Raw genomic sequence first — 24797 nt, 5'->3', positions numbered from 1 at the left:
AAATAAAAAGAATAGGATGTCAGACTCAATTTGCCCATTCTATTTCAAACTAGGTCACACATCCTATAAATCGTTCTTTGGGGACCTTTACAGTACAAGCTATTGGGTCCAATCAGTTAATGCACAATTATAGTAGTAACACCTATACAACCATTGCTCTTCGCCTTCTTGCTGAGCTGTCTGAAGACAACCTGGTGGGGCTGTCAGTTCCGTCAATTACACCAACCAAAAGCCTTACCTGTGTGGTCACCAACATTCAAGCCCTTAGTTATGAAAACTCCCAAGAAGATGGGAATTTAAATGATAAAATGTTTTCTTATACATGTATTATTTAATACTGCGCATGCAGGAATGATTATCCATTTGTTTTCGTTTGCTTTTGCAAGACCTCCTAGTGATAAAAGTAGAAAACGTAAAATATAAGATCCTTAAATGTGATTTTGAGGAACTGGGACCAAATTTTTAAAAATTTTTCTATGGAACCAGATCCCTGAATGCATTACAGGAAAATATTTGATAGAATTTGGGGGTAGGGTACACACTTTCTCAAGAATACATCTCATCCACAAAGTTAGTTCAAACTGTAGAATTCTTCCAAGTAACCATAGCTGGACAGTTTTCAAGGCTTCTAGAGACTTACCTTTGAGTTCCACTCTTATGTATCTGGGGAGCTCCTAACTGGGGATCATGGAGCACTACCATCATGAGGAGGCTTTGTGGAGTTCCTGAATACCCACAGTATGCATGCATGAATGCATCCATGTATGTACACTGAACATTTTTCTGGGGGTAAAGGCACATACCTTTCATCAAATTTTCAAGGTTTTCCAAAAAGCTTAATAACCACTAGATATTTAAATGAACAGATGTACGTACAATGTGCCAAATATTATTACACTTTAACATTTGTGAGATTTCTTAATAAAGGCATGTTAGGAAGTTCAGTGTCATGACAACCAGAAAAGCTACTTTGTAAAATTAGTTCCGCGCCTTTAGTTCCTAGTGGTTCACACAATCCTCAACCCACTGCAACCTGACTTCTGCCCTACTCCCCTGAATGATCTCTGCCCGCACGATGAAGTTCCTTAACTATAAAATTCAAAATACATTTTTGGTACTTATTTTGATCTCTCAGTGGTATAGTGTAGTGGAGAAAAGCACAAATTCTGGAGTCAAACTGCTTAGGTTCAAATCTCAGCTCCATCATTTTCTAGCTCTGCAACTTGGGGCAAATCACTAACTCTTCTATGCCTCAAGAGAAGTATCCTTTGTGAAGTTTCTTCATTCATACGGTGTAAACAGTAACTTACTTCAACAGGTGAATGTGAGATATAAGCTCCAAAGACAACATTATGTCAAAACTAAATTTATTTGGTACCTGGGATAATAACTCTTTTCTTGAAAATCGCTGGAAACCTGCCTCCTATGCCTCAGTCTACCTTTGATGGCTCCTCAGTTTTATTTCCCTACTTTCAGGCTTATCCCTAATATATCTTTTATACTTTGGCCAGAATGATCATTTGAAACCGTAAATCTGATGCCATCTCTTGCTGATATTAGTGTGGTCTAAACTCCTTAGCGTGTAGACAAGTCTTTTTATTACAATTTACCAGTCGGGTTCTTCTTCAAGTCTCAACTGCCCAAACTTACCCAGTGAGTTAAGCTGAACCAAGCTAATTACCATCCCCAACAAAGGTCTCACTCTTTTACTCATGATATTGCACAAAGAACTGACTCTGTCCGGAATACCTCATTCTCCTTCTCTTACCACATTCCTTCCCAAAGTAAATTAGGTGTCCTTTCTTAATGTGCCCCCAATAACACTAGACAGTATTTACCACATTCTATTTTAGATGCCTGGTTGGTTGCGGATACTTTTCATCTGGTCGGATCCTCCCACTACCTCCAATAAAGAACGGAAGTGGGAGCCACATCACAACAGTCTTGTTCTCTCATTTTTCTACCATCGTAACATTAAACCACTTTCTCATTCCTTTCTTCATCATTCTGCCCCCGTTCTCATTTTTTAATTAACCCAATGAGTTTGGTAGAAATGTACCCAGAAAACTATGTGCACATAAAATAACTAGATAATAAAACTTCACACTGAAGGGAACATTCTAGAAGTATTTATTTCATTGCTGGCCACTTGGTTGCTGCATGCAACTCTCAACAACGAGCTGCCACTCTCCACTCCTATAGAAGAACCAAATGTTATGGTACCACTAAGGTTTTCAGACTTCCAGGCTTTTATTACCAACATCATTACTCTAGGGACAAGCCTTTTAGGGACTTAAAAGCACTTATTCTCTATAAAAAGTAACTTCATATTTCATGCACATACTCCAATTGGCAGACTTAGGTCCAAAATGGAAAGAAAAAAAATTTATTCTAGTTCTCTAATTTATCAGGAACAAAATAAGCCACTTCTCCTTGCTTTGTTATTAGGAAATAGGATTTTTTTTCCTCTATCAGGAATCAGGACAGTAGCTTTGATGATCCCTTAGTTATAAAATTGTTTACTAGTTAAAGTTCTCTCCAAAGATGTTAAGAAGTAAGAAGCTGGCTCATTTTCCTATAGGACTTAAAGAAATATTTGCAGTATGTGTAAATTCTAGTTTATATTGTAGACCCTTGTGATAATATTTAAGAGGTCTATTCTCCCCATTTAAAAAAGTCTACCTCAGAAGGTAAAAGGAAATCCCCATCATCCCTGAGCAAAAAAGGGAAAAATCACAGGTACTTTTATTTGTTAATAGAAGCCACTTAAATGAGTTATCTAACTCTAGAACATTCTCAGAGAATTTACATAAACTGAAGCAGGTACGAGGTGTTCTCAGAGACTTATTCAGATAAATGTATTTAGTAGTTTGAGTAGTTGCTCTGTAAAAATTTAAATCTAACTACACAGCTAAACATTTTCCATTTTGAAATTTGAGAATATCCTGAGAGGATGCTTATGGACATGAAACTACTGGGTGCAGAGAAGTTTTAAAATTTCAGCAGGAGGAAAAGAGAGTGGGGAAAACTACAGTGGAGAAAGTAAGAAGGGGCAGGACAAAGCTGTAGTGATGGGCTGGGCCTTTCTTCCCATTAAGTCAGGGGACTCTGGCTATCTGTATGCTATACTTACTCTTCTATTAATACAAACTGGATGCTGAAAGATAAAATTAAGAATGTCCCAAACTAAATTTGTCTTTTAAGGAGAAAATGACAGAAAACACTTTAGCTTCTTAATCAAGGAGTGCTATAATATAATTTCAAGGCATCTTAATATAATTCATTTAACCCTAAAGCAGTTGTGCAATAAGCAAAATATCATAAAATGAAAACAACAAAGGTTAACTTCCTACAGGGGCCAACAGACAACATCTTTGCAGCACAGCAATTAACCTTCACATAGTGGAGTCTTGTTTACAAGGCCATCAAAAACTGAAAATCACAAATGTCACCAACAAAAGGAATGTTGATTAGAGTCAAAAAACTTCCCAACGGGCTGCCTTCTCTGAAGCAATTTCAGACTATTGCTAGCACAGGTTGGCTAAGCCAGATCTCACTGATGGCTCCATTAGAGAAAGAAAATGCCCCACTCAGTGCTGTTTTAAAAATGTAAAAACACTGGGAGGGAAAAAACAAAATAAAACAATCTACTGTTCCCTAACGTATACAGCTCAGCACCCAGAGAAAGCCTCTGCCCCCAAAAGAGACTTTCTACAAAGGGGTAAGCTTCATCAAATGAGGTGTAACATTTCATTTTCAGGACATGTCTTTCCTTGCAAGGTCTTTAGAAGCAGAAGTTCCACTTGGAATTCTAATACACATCTCTGTGAGCTCAGTTTCCTGAAAACATACACCTGCCGAGCTCTAGGTTCACCCTTGCCAGTGACTGGATTCACTACTTCACAGCCACCAGAATCGCACATACACTATTAACATGATGAAAAATACAGCAACCGCTGCAAGTTTGGCGTAAGTGGAACGCATGTTCAAGTACTTCGCGTCCTGGCGGTACTTCTTGGACAGACTGGACAGATTGTTAGCCTTTGAATCCAATGCTGTCAAAGAGGAAAAAAGGAAAACAGTAATTAGTCCCTGAAGTATTCTGTCTAATGTATTAAGCATAAAAATAACGCAAATGAGTGGGACCATACCAAACAACCATGAAGCTTAAATTATCATTTTTATTTTAAGGGTTAGGGTGCATACACTGATTAACCCATGATCCTGATGCACTATAAAATCTACACTGCATTTTAAAGTTACCAGACTAAATTATGTTCAAATTCTTGAGGCTGTACCGTGAGGTGGTTAAGAGTGCTGGCTCTGGTCTCAGAGTCTTTATAAATTTCAATCTCAGCTGCACCAGCCATGTGACATTGGTCAATTCACTTAGTCCCTCTACTAAGACCCAGTTTCATCATCTATAAAATGAGGATAATAACACTAACTGTATCACAGGATTATAGGTACATGAGAATGCCTGTAAAGTGAACACAATTCTTGCATATGATAAGCCTCTGAGAAATGCTAGGTGATAATAATCGTCATCATCTTTTAATGGTCTAAATCATATTCTCTCATATCTTGAAAAATGATTATCCATGCAAGATAAGACTCAGGTAACCAGAAAATTCAATGAGTCAGAAACTGAGTATTGAGCTATATCTTAATGGTGACTGCTACCGAATTCCCAAGATTCTCCACATGGTAAAAACCATTATGATGCTACCAGAAATTATATTTCAACAGACACAGGAAAGTTGTCTTGTAACTAAAATATAATCACAGGTGCTGGAAAACCACCAATACCTACTAAATTAACCTTTTTAGAACCTTTTGCAAAGTTTTGTTTTTCTAAAAGGACATTTGTAATGTCGCTGCCGTCTATAACTGTTAACTGAGCACTTAGAGAAGCAACCAGAGAGACACAAGCTAGACCGGACTAAAATACATGACATAATTTAATAATAATAACAAATTCTCAGTGTGACATAAATGAATTTTGATCACTTTACTTCTTTAAATTTTTGAAAAACACTGTTTTGCAATATGAATTTGTTCTTCCTTAGGGAATACTTCTGGAATATTTGGAGTTGCTTAATAGAGACTGAGTTGATTGAGAAATGTGGTATTACTTAATGACAAAAGAATGACAGCCGCTTCTAAATTAGCAATTTGTCCTGTAAGAAAAACACTTAGTCACATAAGAAAAGTTAGGAGATGAGAAATAACCATGACAATGCTGTGACGAATCTTTCCAGCCAGTCTACTAAAATGGACACTCCACTGGATAGAACTTTTTAACCAATGTCTATTGCTATATTCCCAGTGCCCAGAACAGAGTCTGGTAATAGTCAGTGATAAAAAAAAAAAAAAAAATTGCTAAATGAAATCTAAATCTGCTGAGAATAACTGGGCAGCAGAACAAATATTAGGTCATACGAAATAAGCAATAGTTAAGAGAATTCCTTTACACAGAAACATTTGGAAACACATGATATCATAAAGACAAAGCCACTACTGGGAGAAGTCACTGAGCAAATATTTATGTTATAAGCATCATGCAAAGTGCCAAAAGATACAATGATGATCACAACATACATGACCCCTCTATTTGGGGAACTTATAGTCTTGTAGGGTGACACCTCTGAATGAAACAACAAAACCCATGGCTTAAAAGAAACAGCTATTTTAGGCAGTAAAAACGGGCGCAATTTCATATTGCTGAAAGAACCCATGGGAACTACTCTTAGGTCTTAAATGCAAGGCAGACTAGCTCTAAAACTAAAAATTAGAGAGGGGTGCCTGGGTGGTACAGGTGGTTAGGGGTCCAACTCTTGGTTCAACTCAGGTCGTGAGATCAAGCCCCATGTTGGGCTTCATGCTCAGCGGGGGGGTCTGCTTAAGACTCTCTCTCCCCAGGCGCCTGGGTGGCTCAGTCATTAAGCATCTGCCTTCAGCTCAGGTCATGATCCCCGGGTCCTGGGATCGAGCCCCACATCGGGCCCCCTGCTCCGCAGGAAGCCTGCTTCTCCCTCTCCCACTCCCCCTGCTTGTGTTCCCTCTCTCGCTGTGTCTCTGTCAAATAAATAAAATCTTTAAAAAAAAAGTCTCTCCCTCTCTCTCTGCCCATCCTCCCTGCTCACTCTCTCTCTCTAAAATAAATAAATCTTAAAAAAAAAAAATTAGAGGGGGAGGCTGGGTGGCTCAGTCGTTAAGCGTCTGCCTTCGGCTCAAGTCATGATCCCAGGGTCCTGGGATCGAGTCCCGCATCGGGCTCCCTGCTCAGCAGGAAGCCTGCTTCTCCCTCTCCCACACCCACTGCTTGTGTTCCCTCTCTTGCTGTGTCTCTCTCTGTCAAATAAATAAATAAAATCTTAAAAAAAAAAAAAATTAGAGGGGCACCTGGGTGGCACAGCTGGTTGGGTGACCAACTCTTGGTCTCAGCTCAGGTCGTGATCTCAGGGTCCTGGGATCAAGCCCCGCAGCAGGCTCTGCACTCAGTGCAGAGTCCACTGGAGACTCCCTTTCCCTCTCTCCCTCTGCCCCTCCCCATCACGTGCCCTCTCTCTCCCTCTTTCAAATAAACAAATAAATCTTTAAAAAAATTAGAAAGAGGGGGCACCTGGGTGGCTCAGTCGTTAAGCGTCTGCCTTCGGCTCAGGTCATGATCCCAGGGTACTGGGATCGAGTCCCACGTCGGGCTCCCTGCTCGGCAGGAGGCCTGCTTCTCCCTCTCCCACTCCCCCTGCTTGTGTTCCTGCTCTCGCTATATCTCTCTCTGTCAAATAAATAAATAAAATCTTTAAAAAAAAATAAAATAAAATAAAAAAATTAGAAAGAGGGCGCCTGGGTGGCTCAGATGGTTAAGCGTCTGCCTTCGGCTCAGGTCATGATCCCAGGGTCCTGGGATCGAGTCCCGCATCAGGCTCCCTGCTAGGCGGGGAGTCTGCTTCTCCCTCTGCCTCTGCCCCTCTCTCTCTCTCTCTCTCTCTCTGACTCTCATGAATAAATAAATAAAACATTTAAAAAAAAATTAGAAAGAGAAAGAAGGCATAAAAGATGGCTTCTTATTATGAAGAAGCTTAAAGAGGAAGAAAACATTTTTTGAGGTAAGCTGATCTTTTCACTATCCTTCAGATTATGCTCTGTTCAGATACGCTTTTTCTTCCTCCCTCTTAAAATACCACTCTTCACTTCTTCCTGATCTATCAAAATTCAAGAAATCTTCCCTGTTCACTTCACATTATCTATTTCCTGCTACATTTTACAGCTCTTATTGTTTATATATCTATTTAAAACTATCACACACTGAAGATGGACAAGGACCTGCAGAGACCAATGAATTCTGCCAGGCACTAGCAGTGTGACTAAAAGCAAGCTACCTAACTTTTCTGAGTCTGCTTCTTTATCTGTAAAACTGGTTTGATACCACCCAATTCACAAGGGATTACTCTAAAGCATAAATAAGATATATATAAAGTCCCCCTGGGGTGCTGGGGTGGCTCAGTGGGTTAAGCATCTGACTCTTGATTTTGGCTCAGGTCATGATCTCAGGGTCGTGGGATGGAGCCTCACGTCAGGCTCTGTGCTCAGCGTGGAGTCTGCTTGAGATTCTCTCTCTCCCTCTCCAGCTGCCCCTCCCCCAGCTCATGCTCTCTTTCTCTTTCTCTCTCAAATAAATAAATAAAATCTTAAAAAAAATTAAGTCCCATGGAATGCCTGGGTGGCTCAGTCGGTTAAGCGTCTGCCTCCAGCTCAGGTCATGACCCCAGGGTCCTGGGATGGAGTCCTGCACTGGGCTCCCTGCTCAGCAGGGAACCTGCTTCTCCCTCTGCCTGCTCTCCCTGCCGCTCCCCCCACTTGTGCTCTCTCTCTGTCTCTGACAAATAAATAAACTCTTTTAAGAAAATAAAAAAATAAAGTTCCCCTACCATATTGCCTAACACAAAGTGTTCAATTGATGTCTGTTCCCTTATACTATCTATAAAGTACTCTGTGACAATGACCTTGTTTCTTATCTTCCCAATTAGATGAAGTTATTATGATTAGAAAAGTACAGGTGACTCTTAAACAACATGGGTTTGAACTGTGCGCATTCTGCTTATACACAGATTTTTTTTTTTACAGAATACCGTAGATTTATTTTTTCTTCCTTATGATTTTAAAAACATTTTCTTTTCTCTAAATTACTTTACTGTAAGAATACAGTATATAATATGTGTAACATACAAAATAGCATGTTAATTGACTGTTTACGTTAAGGGTAGGGCTTCCAATCAACAGTTGGCTATTAGTAGTTAAGTTTTTGGGAAGTCAAAAGTTACATGTGGAGCCCCTGACCCCCACGCTGTTCAAAGGTCAACTGTCTTCTTTTCCAATCAGCACAGCACTAGAAAAGAATCCTTTAACACTTTTGATAAACTGACCAGATATACATTTTAGATTTAAGAAAAATTCCTGTTCTGGTCTATTTTATCCCAGGTAGAAACAGTAAGGCTGTTATGATGAAAATTTATAGACTCACTCATCCAAAATTTGATGTTTAAAGAGTGTGAAGCTATTTGCTGGAACAACTGCTGACTACTAACATAAAGGTTACAATCTGCAGTTCATAATAAAGGAAAACCCATTTACTCATGAATAATGTCACAAGGTTGAGTTCACGAAATACTCATTAAGGCATCTATTTGTAATCATTACTGTGAGAGAAATAAAGCAAGTATATGAAATAGATATGAAATACATAAATACTACATTTAAAGAGTACGTTAAACACTTAGGTAACATTTAAACATTAGGTAAATATATATACTTTAAGGCAAATTAGGTAAGTACACATACACACACATGCACACACACCCATTATGTGCTTAAAAAACCATTACATAGCAAAGTGTCTTAACAGTTTAAAAGACAAAACAGATTAATGTGATGTGGGCTATTAGAATCAGGGAAGGCTTCTTGGGAGAGGTAGTTCTTATCTGGATCTTAAAGAACAGGTCCGAGATGGTGAGGAAGCTGACCTGGCTGAGGCAGAACATTTGTGAACTAGAGAGCATGAAAGAAGTTTGCAATCTCCTTATCTTCCATACAGAGAACACAATGCCTTACACATTACAAACATGCAGTAAGAATGAAAAGTTGAGACCAGACTAGATCTTATCTTGTAGTCACAGATTTTGAGTTTTTCAGCAGAGGAATGCCTTGATAAAAATGGCGTTTTATGACATTTGATCTGGCAGCAATAAAGTCTCCCAAAGTGGCTAGTCAGGAAACCACTGCAATAAATCTTTGACAGTTTCCTCTCATTCTTCTTTTCATTTCCCTTATGTGTTTCTGTAAATATTTACTTAACATTGTAAATATCTTGGAAGCAGTAATTGCTTCTGATATGGAATGAGACCTTCACACCGTTCCAACTCAACAAAAACTAATCATGCTAGGAAGAAAAACATGTTGGAAGTTTTGTAATGTAATCTATCTCTAAGAGGTGAATTCTTAACAGTGCTAGACAGAATCTGACAGCAAAAAAAAAGTATCCCAAAATAAGCTATCCTTGCCTATATAGGACTCTTAATTCTTTACATACCTGAGAGTGCTTCTCCCCGTTGTAACACTTCTTCAATATTGGCCACCATGATCCTCTGCACATCTTGCAATTCAGTGTTGATGGAGCCTAGGTTTCTCCGAGCACGGCTGTCAATGTAGAGCTTCTTGGTTTTCTGAATGTAGGTGTCTAGAATAATGAAGAAAAATGACCATGAACAACTTTGTCCATCAAAGTACTGTAGGGAATAGGAAGTTCTGAGTTTAGTCCTGGATCGGCAATTGTCCATGGCTAAGCAAGCTCTTGAGTGAGCATCAAAATTTGAGTTTTGATTTCTTCATTTGTAAAATGTAGATAGATGACCATTCAAGAGAAATGTCCTCCGCATACCTTCAAATGAGAAGTCTCTGCTCTCAGGGTCCTTAGAGAAATTAAGACCCACTGTAGTAAGCCTTTCCTGAAAGCAGAGATTTTCAAAACATGTTCCGAGGATCCTTAGGGTTTCACTACTTAATTCTTTACGCTCCCTGAAAAGAATCCTGGCAACAATCTAGCATCACTACAGGTTAACACGGCAAGAGTTATTCTAGCATCAAAAGGGGTAAAAACATTGTCTTAAAATATTTTAACATACATTCCTAATTTCACTCTGTTCTTAAACTTCAGGTAAAGCAAAATCCCACTATAAAACTGCAGTCTTATTCATGGTTAGCCCATGTCTGTATTTCTCAAAACTGTAAAAAGAATGACTTATTATTAAAAATTATATTTTCAACTTTTGGCAAAAATCTTAAGTTATATGTGGTGGAGACCTCTCATTTGCCTTTTTAGACCTCCTCTCTACCTTTCTGCACCACGCTTTTTGCCTCAGGAAGCTGACCCGCATGGACTACATCGTGAGCTCCTTGCCCTGGAGCTTCCAGTTAGGTTCAGCCAATGAGGGAACCCCAAGGGTAAGGCGTGAAAGCAGATAGTGACTTTAGGGTATTTATTCCCAACCTCTCCCTGAGAAGTCACCCTGGCCTGGCAGTATCCCTCCAACTAGAAGTTACTGCTCCTCTCAAGTTGGCTTTCTCTATAAATTTTCTCCTTTGCAGTTCCAGAAACTGCTCCTTTCTCTTATCCCTTCAGGCCTAGGGATGAAAATAATTACTGTGTTACTGATCTCAGGTTACTGTACTTTCTGGTTCACCTATACCCCATTCATCTTTGTATATAATCCTTTAAGCTAATCTGAGTGTACCAAATATTTCCTGTGTGATCTTGATACAGTATTCTTTTTTTCTTGGGTTTACTGGACCTTTATTATCTTCAAAAACAAAATTTAAAAACCAGACATTATAAAAATTAGCACTTAGAGAGTTTGTAGTTATGAAACACTGGAGTGTTTTGCTAAATTTTCTTTAGTTTTAAGAGTAAGATGACCATTTAGCAAACTGGAAACACTTCAGAAATTCGGAAAAGTAAAACCAATTTCTTTTTTAACTAAAAATATCAGTAATGTAATCTAATCATACTTATTCTCACTTCCTCTAATTAGGGTACTCAAGACATTTCCTTTGATTTACTGCCATCAGATACTTTACTGGTGATGAAGCTTTCTGTAATTATTGTACATGGACACCCATACTATTTCTGCATGTAATAAATGTTATCTCTCCCCAATATCATACCTCTTCCAGTATTTTTTTTTTTTAAACTAGAGGATCTGAAAGAAACAAAATACCTTCTTTCTGATTTCCAAATTCTGATCTACAGAAAATGAACCTTACTGGGTTCAAACCAAATCACAAAAAAGGGCAAAAGGCAACAAGTTCTAAGAAAAAGATCAAAAGACCAGGGAAATTACTTATGAGAAGAAGTCTCATTCACTCAGAAGGACAAAGAGATGGAATGGAAAAGACAGAATTCAAAACTTCAGTAAGTAAACATCAAATAAAAATGTGTCAAAATTATTATCAATGTAACAAACAGCTTCTCCATATTGTTTGCTCTCTTGATATAGAGATGAAGAGCAAAAACTTACCAAACTCAATAAAGGAATAGGGCCTAGACACAGTGGGCACCTTCTTCCCATGCTGTTCATCAAACTCTGAGTGCAAATCTTCTAGGTAGGCAAAAGCCAGTTTCTTAGGGAAGGCAGCTTCACACAAAACCAAATAACAAACTCCCTGCTCAATAATGTAGCTGGAGAGACAAAAAAACAACAACAAAAAAACAACAAGAAAAAGTTGTCTGTAGAATAACAATACACCCAACAACCTGAAACAGACTCTCAGTGCCTTACAAACTTTTGAAAATATTCTAGCCTAAGTCCTTTGAGGCTAGCTAAATCAGAAAATCAATTTCAAACCATAAATCCTTAGAATCAGAAAGCAAACACCATCCCATTATTAGAATTATATTCCAAAAGGAATATTTAAACATGTTTATTATAATTGTTTATTATATAATTCAGCTAAAATATCTTAATACCGAGGACTTTTTCTTGAAAACTCAGAGTTGTGACTCCATCCACCTTTTGATTATGTATGGAAACGAGTATACACATATTTAAACTCCTTCCAGTTATAAGAAGCACAGTGGAATGGAAATTTTTGTGGATACTTAGAAGTTGGAAGTTAATGCCACAATGTTTACTGGATACAGATAATGACCTTAGGACAAATAATATCCCCTAATTCCCAGGATAGAACTCTATATTAACTATCCAGTATCCGAAACTATCCAATAACAGAACTAACTTCCTCTTAGCTCCCTGGCACTCTGGAAGGAGCTATATGACTACATGTCTGAGATGTCTTGGAAAGAGGTTAGGTTACTCAGTGATTTCTTTTTAGCCACAGTACTCTTTATTTCAGCAATAATTATATTCAGAAGACCAATATGTACATCAAACAAATTCAGAAGGCCATTAGTTTAAGTAGGAGTATAAGGGCACAAAGTATTATATATACCCCTATCCCTACCCTTACTATGTGGCTCCTAATGCATCCTAGGACTTCACAGAGCAGTTTACAATATATCATATGATCTCTCAGGCCCCTTAAAATGATGATAATAATGATGATGATGATGATACTGTTGTCCTATCTCTTGCTTGGGCATCTGAATCAACTGCTCTCCTTGCCTTCAATCTAGACCATCTTCTAAACTACCAGTTTTATTCCTAAAGAGTAAATATGATCATATTACCCTGCTTAAAAACTCTCAGGGTTCCCGAATACTTATAAAATAAAATCATACTCTTTGATATAATACTTATGGCTCCAAAACAGGTGTAGGCCGTATTCCATCATGCTATTCTCCAAACAGGTTCTTTTACGGCCTCCCGGATTTCTGCTTATATATATATATATTTATTTCTAATTGTAATACTCTTTTATGTACCTGGAGAAACCTTGTTCATTTTCCTATGCTTGATTCTACTATAATTTTTTCCATGAAATTTCTCTGTATTCTTCCTCTCTATCCCCTTTCCTCAAACTTACTCCCTACAAATGGGAATTTATTGCTTCCTTTTCTCTAGTCCCAAAGCATTTCATTTATAACCGAATTACAGCACTTCTTGCCCTAAGGTATCATAGTTTAGTTGTCTGCATATATGTTTCTCTCTGCTAATAAAATAAGCTCATAAAAGCTATGGACATTGGGCGCCTGGGTGGCTCAGTTGATTAAGCGACTGCCTTCGGCTCAGGTCATGATCCTGGAGTCCCTGGATCGAGTCCCGCATCGGGCTCCCTGCTCTGCAGGGAGTCTGCTTCTCCCTCTGACCCTCCCCCCTCTCATGTGCTCTCTCTCATTCTCTCTCTCTCAAATAAATAAATAAAATCTTTAAAAAAAAAAAAGCTATGGACATTAAAGGCAGAACTTAACATACGGTCTGGCAAAGAATAATCTTTAATAAATAGCTCTTAGATGAAAATAATGGATGAGAAGAGATTATAAAGTTCTTAAAGGAACCATACAGAAGAAAAAAATTTCTTTTCAATTCCATTAGAACTTGCCTAGGTTTTTTGTTCCTAATCCATGGTAGAGATAAAGGTACTATATATAATTAGGTGCTGATATTTATTTTTTTATGTTGAAAATTGGATTTATAGAAGATATTTCATATACTACACAAATTAATACCTATAAAACTTAATATCCAGGCAAACCTTTGGGGTCCCCTCCTTCTTTGGGAGCTTCATACTCTATCATTCAATGAACTTTACTATCACTCAATAAACCTTGCTTTGCTGCCCACCAAAAAATAAATAAATAAATAAATAAATAAATAAATAAATAAAATTTAAAAATTAAAAAAAATTTTAAAAAAATAAAACTTAATATCCACTACTTTCTTAACCAATAAACCAGGGTTTTGTTTTGATTTTGTTTTGTATAATTGTTTGTTTCTGATGGGTGGTGATCTTTTTTTCCCCCTTTCAAGTTAAACACAGCAGGTCCCTCCCAGGTCTATATTATCTTAGCCTTTGAGTTCCTAAAATAGCAAGGATTATTTAGCTAATCCTATTTTATTTTCCTTTGATCTTCTTGTCCTCTTTTTTTTAATCCTTCCTGTTTTTATCACCCTCAAACTTGACATGTATTAAACATTTAATACCAATTATTTGTAGAAAATTTGAAATCCAATAAAGTCCTTTTGATCCCTCTCTCGGCTATATGCATTGCCTATAACCACTGATTGAGATGCTCTTAAATTACCCTCACAAAACTATGACCATTTTCCCTATTTTATAGAGGTAACGGAGGCCTAGAGAAGTATGTGAGTTGTTCACGGTTGTGTTGTTGTCAGTAAATGTTTGAGCAAGAGTACTAATCTACATATATCTGGCTCTAAGAAGCTCCTAAAGCAAAAATTTATCTATTATTGCATGATAGGTACAGCAGTTATTAGACACGGGATAACAAGTTAATTTATTGTATGCAAATTGAATAAACAAACCAAGATTTCTGTTTTGCAGAACTGGAGCCAGGAAGTTGCTTCCATGAAAAGACTATATTTTTAAAATTTTCTTTACTTTTTAAAAAACTGTTACCATTCTTATCAGGTGTTACTTATATCTACTATATCTCATACTTAAATGACCACAAAGAAATAGGATTATACTCACTGGAAAGTCATGGCACCAGCTTCCAAAGTACATCTAGTAGGGGACTGTTCATTCAACTTGCGAAAGAGTTGCTTAGCCTGACTCTGGTACTGTTGAAGATCCCGGCCAGACTGAAAGAAGACACCTTCATTTAAGAATTTTCTACACACAAAAAACGCCGTAACAATTAATGAGCAGCATCATACTATGAGGACGCTATGTAAATATGGTCTTTCATTAAAGATTAGTAAGATTCATTTTAACAAAAGAAAAATGGTCTACTTTTTAGAGCAAAAAGGAAGACCAAATCCCTAGTTGTTCAAGAAAATCACATTATTTGCTAAGAAGCAAATCGTACTTCTTAACTGCCTTTAAGGCACTCTTAACTTTTAATCCGGTGTTCTTTCCACCATTCGGTCAGTGGTCTCCTCCTGACTCATTTCACTTGCACACTTACTGGCACATAACTGCACATGTTCTATACTCAGGGGAAAACCCTGGGAACAACAGACTGATGAATCTCATTTTTATCCTGGAATATCAAGCAAAATCTTCCACAAAGTGTTACAATATTGAACATTTAAGCAAAACTAAATGTATGCACCCATAACTGCAAATTACCAGGAACACTATAATGCAAATGGGTAAAAATGAGCAAGAGTAAGGACCGAGATTAAAAAGTCAAATATTCTTTACTGAATAAATCTATTTGGTTTCTGAGTTTGGATAGCAAGGGACATATGCATACAAAATGAAAATAACAATATTCAGATGGTAGAATTACAGGCAATATTTTCTTGAACAATTTCTAAATAGTTTAATGATTAAAAAAAAAAAAGAAGGAAAAGAGCCTACTGAGGAAAATAGCAGTGTCATCTCAAAAGGAGAACATCAATCACCAATTAGATCCAAATGGGAAAGAATGGAATGGAAAGCAAATATACATTATTTATGCATCCACATACGGCATACGGGGGGGGGGGGGGGGGCGCGCAGCGGCATTTTTGCCATTTGATAGAAAGGAATTATTTTATTTTGGATTATTTATTATTTTTTTAAAGATTTTTATTTATTTATTTGACAGACAGCGAGAGTGGGACCACAAGCAGGGGGAGTGGGAGAGGAAGAAGCAGGCTTCCTGCTGAGCAGGGAGCCCGATGTGGGGCTCGATCCCAGGACCCTGGGACCATGACTTGAGCCAAAGGCAGATGCTTAACTGACTGAGCCACCCAGGCACCCATGGATTATTTATTTTGAATTCAACACTAGAACACAGCATCTCCTTGACAGATGTTTAATAACTAAATGTTTACCTTAAAAACTCATTTATTTGAGGTTCTCCCTCAAAAGATCTGTGGACTGGAGCTGAGGTCTAACTTTTAGAAAATACAAAGCGAGGGGCGCCTGGGTGGCTCAGATGGTTGGGCGTCTGCCTTCGGCTCGGGTCGTGATCCCAGGGTCCTGGGATCGAGTCCCGCATCGGGCTCCCTGCTAGGCGGGGAGCCTGCTTCTTCCTCTGCCTCTGCCTCTCTCTCTCTCTCTCTCTGACTCTCATGAATAAATAAATAAAACATTAAAAAAAAAAAAAAGAAAATACAAAGCAAAACCTAAAAATTCTAGATGGTGAACCACTCAGCTAAGAGTAAAAACAAGGAGCAATGATAAAATTATGAAAGCAGCAGATAAATGTACAAGTACTGGATTCTAAGCTATATTTAAAATGATGAACTAGGGACACCTAGGTGGCTCAGTGGGTTAAGCGTCTGCCTTCAGCTCAGGTCATGATCTCAGGGTCCTGGGATCAAGCCCCACATCCAGCTCCCTGCTCAGCCGGGAGTCTGCCTCTCCCCCCCACTCATGCTCTCCCCCCGCCTGTGCTCTCTCATACATGCTCCCTCTCTCAAATAAATAAATAAAATCTAAAATAAAATAAAATAAAATGATGAACTGGAAATTTCAGTATGAATAAGAAGGTAAATAAGCATGAAGTGAAGCAGGAGAGTTAGAGAGACACCACTAGAAGTATCAATTTGTAGATTTATCTTGTTTAGTACTGCCCCTATGGCAATGATGTGTTATAATATTCTTCACTTGAGAAATAGTTCTATATTAACATATACATGTATATATGTATGTGTATGTTTATATATTAACAATACTTTACAATAATTAACATTATAATATATATTAGCATTATTATATTAACCTGTACTGCATGTATTTTTTTTTTTCTCATGACTGGTCAGCTAGTAAAGGAGAGTGAATACTATCACATGCTTTGAACTAGTGCACAATATCCTACATTCCTAAATTTGAACAGTACTTGCCAATTTGTTTGCTTCACCAATGCCATTATATATGTGGCATTTGGAAGAGATCTGACCCCACAACATTAGACACAAAGGGATGCAAATAAAGCTGGAAATATTACTAACGTGCCAAGAAATAATACCAACATTGATCAATGATTTTTCAACCTTGGCTTTACACTAAAATCACCTGGGTGCTGTACAAAAACTAATCAAGCCCTATCTCCTCCTACCCCAAACCAGTTAAATCAGTATCTCAGAGCTGGAACTCAGAAATTGGTATTTTAAAAATAACTACAACCGGGGGCACCTGGGTGGCTCAGCCAGTTAAGTGTCTGCCTTTGGTTCAGGTCATGATCCCGGAGTCCTGGGATCAAGCCCAACGTCGGGCTCCCTGCTCAGTTGGGAGCCTGCTTCTCCCTCTCCCACTCTCCCTGCTTGTACACTCTCTCTCTGTCAAATAAATAATAATAATAATAACCACAAACACAGATGTTAAGTAAAACTGTCTTTGACAGCTAAAGGCAGGTGAGCACCTTAAAGGAACTAGTTGAAGAAATAAATAGCAAAAAAAAATTGTCAAATAAAGACTGGTACAAATCCTTTGACTTTATAAGAAGCACTGTAAACATTACTGCAACTTAAGAGGAAGAGACTAATAACTGTATCGACTACAAGAAACTATGTCCAAAAGCATGCTACAGTTTCAGGGATTTATAACGAACAAAGCAGTGACTGTCAATGCACCACACGGAGATCAGAGATTATGACACGCCAACCAACATTTCACAGTGCTGGTTCCATTAGCATCACCATCGCTGAGAATGCAACGCTGGCACAATCTTTCTGATAGTCATTTTTGTAATATGTACTGGAAATTATAAAAATCTTACATTATTGTTTTATCCAACAATTCTGTATCTTTGAAAATATACATACACAGCATATGTTAAAAAAATAACTACAGGGGCGCCTGGGTGGCTCAGTCGTTAAGCGTCTGCCTTCGGCTCAAGTCATGATCCCCAGGTCCTGGGATCGAGCCCCACATTAGGCTCCCTGCTCAGCGGGAAGCCTGCTTCTCCCTCTCCCACTCCCCCTGCTTGTGTTCCCTCTCTCGTGTGTCTCTCTCTGTCAAATAAATAAATAAATAAACTCTTTAAAAAAAATAAAATAAAATAACTACAAATGCATATAAAAATAAACAAATGTTCAGTAATAGGATAGAAAATTGGTTAAATAACATATGGTATATTTATATACTGGAATACTACACAGCCATTAAAATGTTGTATAATATTTAACGATATGAGAACAAACTCACTACACACTAAGTGAAAAAAATAGGTAAACAGTCTTATAGTATTACCCATTATTTAATTTTATACACACACACACACACACACACAAAGATTAAGGTTATACGTTAAAATGGATATAATTTAAGTAGGGATTTTGGTAATAATCACCATTAACATTTTGGTTCTTTTGTTTATACATATTTACTGAATTTTCTACAATAAGCACAGACTAGTTTTGTAATGGGGAAATTATTCATTTACCCATTCCTGTTTATTGCATATTTGTACCCACAAATATGTACGGTTCTAATGTGAACTTTCAGAAAGGCAAAATGAAACCAGAAAAGATTTTTCAGAAATAGGCAAATTAATAAAATTAAATGAAAGCACTCACTTTCTGCCAACCACTGTTCTAAACACTTTACATAATTTAAATAATCTTTACAACTACCCTATGAAGTGATTAGAACTATTATGCCCATTTTCTGCATGAGAAGTAAAATGTGCCCAAGGACTAGGGGCCAATAAGGAGAGGGACAAGAATTTGACCCCAAGCAACCTAGTTCTGGGGTCCCTGTTCCTAAGCATGCTATACCACCTCTACAATTAAAATTGCTTTGGTGATAGCAGATCCACCTTCTGGGTGATCTTACTATTTGATATTAAATCTAATTCACAGGAAACGATCAAGAAACTGTGTGGCAGCTCTGATCTAGATCTCACAAAACAATATATTCACTGCTGTACAGACAGAACTTCAGTGTGCTTTTAAGATTAAAGTCACAAAGGGCCCACAGTCACTAGACTACCTAAAACAGATTAGATGTCCTCATTCTGTTTTCCACTTCATCCAGAACAAACTTGATGAACCTTGTATACAGTATAATGGAAAGATGTGTTAGCAATCCAGTAACGAATTGGATGTGAATGTCCAGACAAATCCTGAAACTAATTTGAGGTCATCCAATATCATATTTAGGATTTGGTTCCATATATATTATGAAAGGTACAGGGTAGATATTTACTGCACAACTATAATACTTTTTATTGCTATCACCTAGGACTGCTGAACAATTAATTATATCAAATGCCACCTTTTGCCTTTACAAGAATGTTTAGCTAAGCTCTTATCATTTTTAAATTCCTGTTGAACTCAGCTGGTCAAAGGCCAGAAGCACCAAGAACCAACCATTTTCTTCTAAAAACAATTACAGTAAGATGACTAATGAACCCTCAATCGTCGGGAGAGTGTGGCAGTTTAAATGTACAAGAGACCATCCACTTTTTTGATGCTCACTGCTGAATACTTCGTTAGATCAAACACCTTCTTCAAGTCCACAGAGCTGGGGGCAAATGGAAGAAAAGAGAACACTCTTCATTTTGAGGTAGAACAGAAAGGTAGATGAAGAAATTGCTAACATCCAAAAAGGAGAAACATACCAGAAAGGTACAAGAAAGGAAATAGAATATCAGAATCTAGGTTTGAAGAGAAAAGTTCATCTCTCTACCACCACTTCTAGTTGAGCACAGAGGAAACAGTGCATGAGATACTCTGCCTACATCATTTTTTAAATTTTAATCTGTACTGTATTATCTGAATAATTGTTCATCTCCAGTAATAAAGCAGTTTGCACAGGTTTAGCACCTAGTAACCACCTAACGTATGATATCTATGATCAGTGTAAATAATTGAAAAAGTACATTGAATTATTTGGACTGAACAATTAAGGTACTTAACTGTAAAACCTATTTGGTTGAAATATCCATTTCTTAAAAAGTTATTTCTGGATTCCTAAGAAGTAAATACATTATTAAAAATGTATTTTATTTTATTTTTTTTAAGAACAAGGCAATAAAGTGTACCAGTTAGGCACTAAGGCTCTGGTCTAGAGTCAGACAGATACGGATTAAAAATAAGTGGTTCTTAAGCAGGGGTGATTCTGCCAATCACACCCGGCAATGTCCAGGAGTATTACACTCCTGGAGGGGGGTGGTGATAGCAGTGCTACTACCATCGAAGATGCAGAGGCCAGGGATATTAGTAGACATCCTACAACGTGCAGGCCTGTTTCCCACAACAAAGAATTATCTGACCTGAAATATCAACAGTGCAGATGTTAAGAAACTGATGAAAAATTCCATTATGCTACTTATTAGCTACATGACTCATACAAAAAACCTATCGTCTCTAAGCTGGGAGATTCCTATCTATAAATGGGAATAATAATACTAACTATCCTAATATGATTGGTATGAAGATTGAATGAAATCATATACCTGACAGGCATTAGCATAATGCTTGGCATGTAGTAGGTATTCTATAAATATTCTGTATACTATTATAAAAATGAATCTAGGATTCATATTTTTACAGATTTTAAAAGTTTAGGAAAAACTCTACTATTCAAAGTCCAAATATCTTTTTTTTTTAAGATTTTATTTATTCATGAGAGACAGAGAGAGAGAGAGGCAGAGGCAGAGGAAGAAGCAGGCTCCCCACGGAGCAGGGAGCCCGATGCAGGGCTCGATCCCAGGACCCCAGGACCACAACCTGAGCCAAAGGCAGACGCTTAACTGACTGAGCCACCCAGGTGCCCTGAAAGTCCAAATTCCTAAAGGAAATAACTATGGTTCCAATTTTAGTATATGTGCTGCCGAAGTGAGCACCCTAAAGGAAATAACTATGGAATTGCCATCACAAAAATATTTTTGTGGAAAATTTTTTTCCTTGTCAATTAAACAAAGTAACCTATCTTGGTAGACCAACACCTAATTCGGAATCAAATTAAGAAACACACAATAGGGGTGCCTGGGTGGCTCAGTCATTTGAGCGACCGACTCCTGATTTTGGCTGGGGTGGTGATCTCGGGGTTGTGGGATGGAGTCCCGAGCCCCATGCGGAGTTGGCTTGGGATTCTCTCCTTCTACCCCTCCCCCCACTTGCGAGTGCACCCACATGCACTCTCTAATAAATAAAATCTTTAAAAAGATAAAATAAATAAAAGAGGACGCCTGGGTGGCTCAGTCGGTTGAGCGTCTGCCTTCGGCTCAAGTCATGATCCCACGGTCCTGGGATCAAGTCCCACATTGGGCTCCCTGCTCAGTGGGGAGCCTGCTTCTCCCTCTGCCTGCCGCTCCCCCTGCTTGTGCACTCTCTCTCTCTCTGACAAATAAATAAATAAATAAAATCTTTTTTAAAAATTAAAAATTTAAAAAATTAAAAAAAAAGAAATACCCAATAATATCTCAATTATTTTTTCAGTAAAGGATCAAGACAGAGAGTAAGAACTACTAATATTAAATAGACTTTCAAATTCACTTTGTATTCTTTACCCACATTGAAATCCAATGCAATAAACCGACCAGACTTCTCCCTGGGGAAAACCATTTCCCAAACTACATTTATATCCTTCAAGGAGAATTTTCCCACTCTATCTCCCTTGTCAAGTCATGTTCTTGCATTTATTTTAATAATTTCACTCCTTCTGTAGAGTGGTCCTAGAAAATTCTTAAACTGGGAGAAAAGTATTTCACAATTGAAAATTAAGGGCACACTATATTTTTCACAGTTTATATCAATGATTAGACTTTGTTTTGTGCAATGAATAGAAAATATTTCACTGAGCATGACCTGCAACTTCATGATCTGTATCACTATTCTCCTAAGTGTGAAAATAAACATATTTCCAAGTCAAACCTAAAAAGGCATATAACCAAATAGAAGCTTTCCTTATTACTAGATAATACTGTCAGCTTAGATGTCATTTCTTCTGAGAAGGACTTTTCCTGGTCTCCCAAAACTAACTTAGATACCTTTTCTGTAAGGTAAAAGAGTAAAGTAAAGGGCCTTTTATCTTTATCTTTCCATAAGTAAAGCAGCCACAGAGCCGTCTTCTTCTTCCATAGTACTTGTGCTATATTATAACTGCTCATTAGTTTTCTGGCTTTCCCACTAAACTGTAAGCTCCATGAAAGTAGGGACTGTGTCCTCTAACCTCCTGTATTATCACCATGCTTGACACAATTGATGGGAGTTTAATAAGGGTTTTTTTTTTTTTCAAGAATATATGAATGAAAAGCCTAAGAAGAGATATGTGCAAAAGAATTTTTTCTAGAGCTCATCTTTTTTTTAGGCCTTGAGTTTTGTTGTTGTTGTTGTTGTTTTTAACTACTTAGGGTGTATGAGAAAGTAAAAGAAAATTGTTCACTTTAAACAAGTTACATAATTTTCATTCTCAGCCTCCCTTCTTCAGAGACCGCCCAACCTTGCTCCAGAAACCTGTCTCACACCAGAAATTTCCCTTGTGATTCTAAGGCACAAAGCAGCTTCTTTTCAAGATATTTGGGGCTGTTGTTGTTTTTTCATCAATTCAATACACTTTTGAGCACCTATGCTAGCATAAAACTGCTGTTGTAAAAGCTATAAGAAACACAAAGATGATTAAGATCTGCCTACTGCCTCCTAGGAAATTCAAATTATTGAAAGACAAAGAAAAATAGTAAAATAAAAGTACAAGGCATTACAGGAATATAACACAGCAGTTATAATTTCAACAGTAGAAATTTAGTAAGGTTTATTGGAGGAGGTGGGAACTGAGCATAACCTTGGAAGAAAGTACTGCAGTGAACTTCAAACAGGTGTTGTGGCAATATTATCTCACCCACTTTCAAAAGATGTCATCAAGATAGGTCAAGGATCAAGTGCCACAGTAGAAGAGGCTGAAGAACTTGGGAGCTGATTTTTCCCAGGACCTGTTAGTCAGCCTTAATAGCAGCAGAAAATTAGAAATCCCGAATTTTAACAAAGTCTCTAAGAGTGACACAACACTGGGTGATCACAATCGGCCGAAACTACCCCTACGCCGGAGCGTCTTCCCGTAGAGAAACAGGTAAGACAAAAATATACCTCCTCCGTCAGGATCTCTTTTCACAAGTCATCCCTCCACTGCCGAAGGATGAAAAAGCAATTCAGAGGGGTCGAGAGTGCATGGGAGGTCGCAAGGGTCCCCTGGGTTCTAAGAAGAAATCCGGTACGGACAGCAGAGCTCAGACAGGGACTTGGGGTCGCGGGGATCTAGGAGCTCACCTGTTCGTCCTCCTGCATCGAGGCGGCCAGCGGGAGCCCGTCCGCCACACGGGCGATCATCGTAAGCAACACCATCTTCACAGGCTACAGGAACCCAACACTGGCCGGGATGGCCGGAGACGTCCTCCTGACTTCCTCTGCCGCGACAACAGTTACACCTCTATCTTAGTTCCCGAAGAGCCAGCTGCTCGCGTCTGCGCTTCCCGCTGAGGTGGCCGGAAACTAGCTTTGGAGCCTTCCACTACCGGTCCTCAGAATTGGCTTCCCACCGAGAACCACAACTACCAGAACAATAGTTCCGCGGTCTCTCCTTCCACCTTCGGAAACTTCCAAGGTCCCGCCCACTTTTCTGGATTGGGAGCTTCGAATAAACCTTCAGCCTTGAGGGGTGTGGCATTCAAACTGAAAACAGAATTTTCTAGTTCCCAATACTGTAAATGTGAGGAGAGGGCTGGGAGGGGTGGTGGGAATTAATGGATACATAGATGGAAAGTATGTGAAAAAACTGAAAATCAAGCTATATATTTTCATATTTTTCTATTTTATATAGTATATATTTTATACATAATACTTTCTATATTCGTATATTTCTAGGCAGGGATTTTTGTCTGCTTGAGGTTTTTTGGTTTGGTTGGTTTTTGCTTGTTTGTTTATGCTGTATCCCCAGATCCTTGAACAGTTTCCAGTAAAAAACAAGTATCTATTGTATGTGTGAAAAAATGACCAAGTACAGACCTCAGAAATCACCAAATCAGGTACCCTTCCAAAAGCTGGGATCTCTGCTACATCCCTTATCATAGGTAGCAGGATAGCTTTGTTAGAACTTCCAGTAACTGGGCATTCACTCCCTATTGGAAAGACCTCGACGTAATCCTACTTGAGGAAGTGTTACCATCTCTCTTTACTTTGATGTCCCTATTTCTAAAATGGGGATATTATCCACCTCTCAGGATTTTTGTGAATATTAGGTGAGAAAATGTAGGTGAACATGTTTTGTAAACCAAAAAAAAAAAAAAAAAAGAAGTTATACAAGTGTTGTATTTATTATTACTTATATTAGTAACTACTCTTTATTAAGCATTTATGATTGGCATTTGCATTAATAGAAATAGAAAATGCTTTATGGATACTAGTTATTTAACCAAACAACCCAGTAAGGTTGCTTAATATTAGGTTCCCCTTTGCAGTTGGAGAAAAAGCCTCAAAGAGTAATTTTTCCAAGGTGACAGAGCTAATAAAGTTGGGAACAAGATTTGAGCTGAGGTTGAACTCCAAAGCCTCTGCTTTTAATTGTGATGCAACTCTATCTTAATATTTATCTGTAGGTTAAAGAGCTCATGCTTTCATTACCTTTTCTACAGCTCCACAACTATTAGGAGAAAACTAGTATTATTTCTTGAGAGGCTTTTGGGAGGTATATCCAATAAGACCTACTGATTGACTTCACACAAAAGG

The 24797-nt window shown here is 38.0% G+C and overlaps 1 protein-coding gene across 1 annotated transcript; it reads right to left on the bottom strand.

Annotated features, from left to right (window-relative positions):
* Positions 1–2113: 2113 nt before the first annotated feature.
* SEC22B (SEC22 homolog B, vesicle trafficking protein) lies at positions 2114–23591 on the bottom strand. Its single transcript, XM_032420420.1, has 5 exons — positions 23343–23591; positions 14671–14780; positions 11577–11737; positions 9593–9739; positions 2114–4055 (listed from the first exon to the last, which is right to left on the bottom strand). Exons 1-5 carry the CDS (start codon positions 23415–23417, stop codon positions 3901–3903), a joined length of 648 nt encoding a protein of 215 aa, XP_032276311.1. The 5' UTR covers positions 23418–23591; the 3' UTR covers positions 2114–3900.
* Positions 23592–24797: the final 1206 nt, after the last annotated feature.

Source organism: Phoca vitulina, unplaced genomic scaffold (genome assembly GCF_004348235.1).
Source record: "Phoca vitulina isolate PV1807 unplaced genomic scaffold, GSC_HSeal_1.0 scaffold2, whole genome shotgun sequence".
Lineage (NCBI taxonomy): Eukaryota > Metazoa > Chordata > Mammalia > Carnivora > Phocidae > Phoca > Phoca vitulina.
Note: the sequence above shows the minus strand (reverse complement) of the source record. Positions and strands in the feature narration are given on the sequence as shown.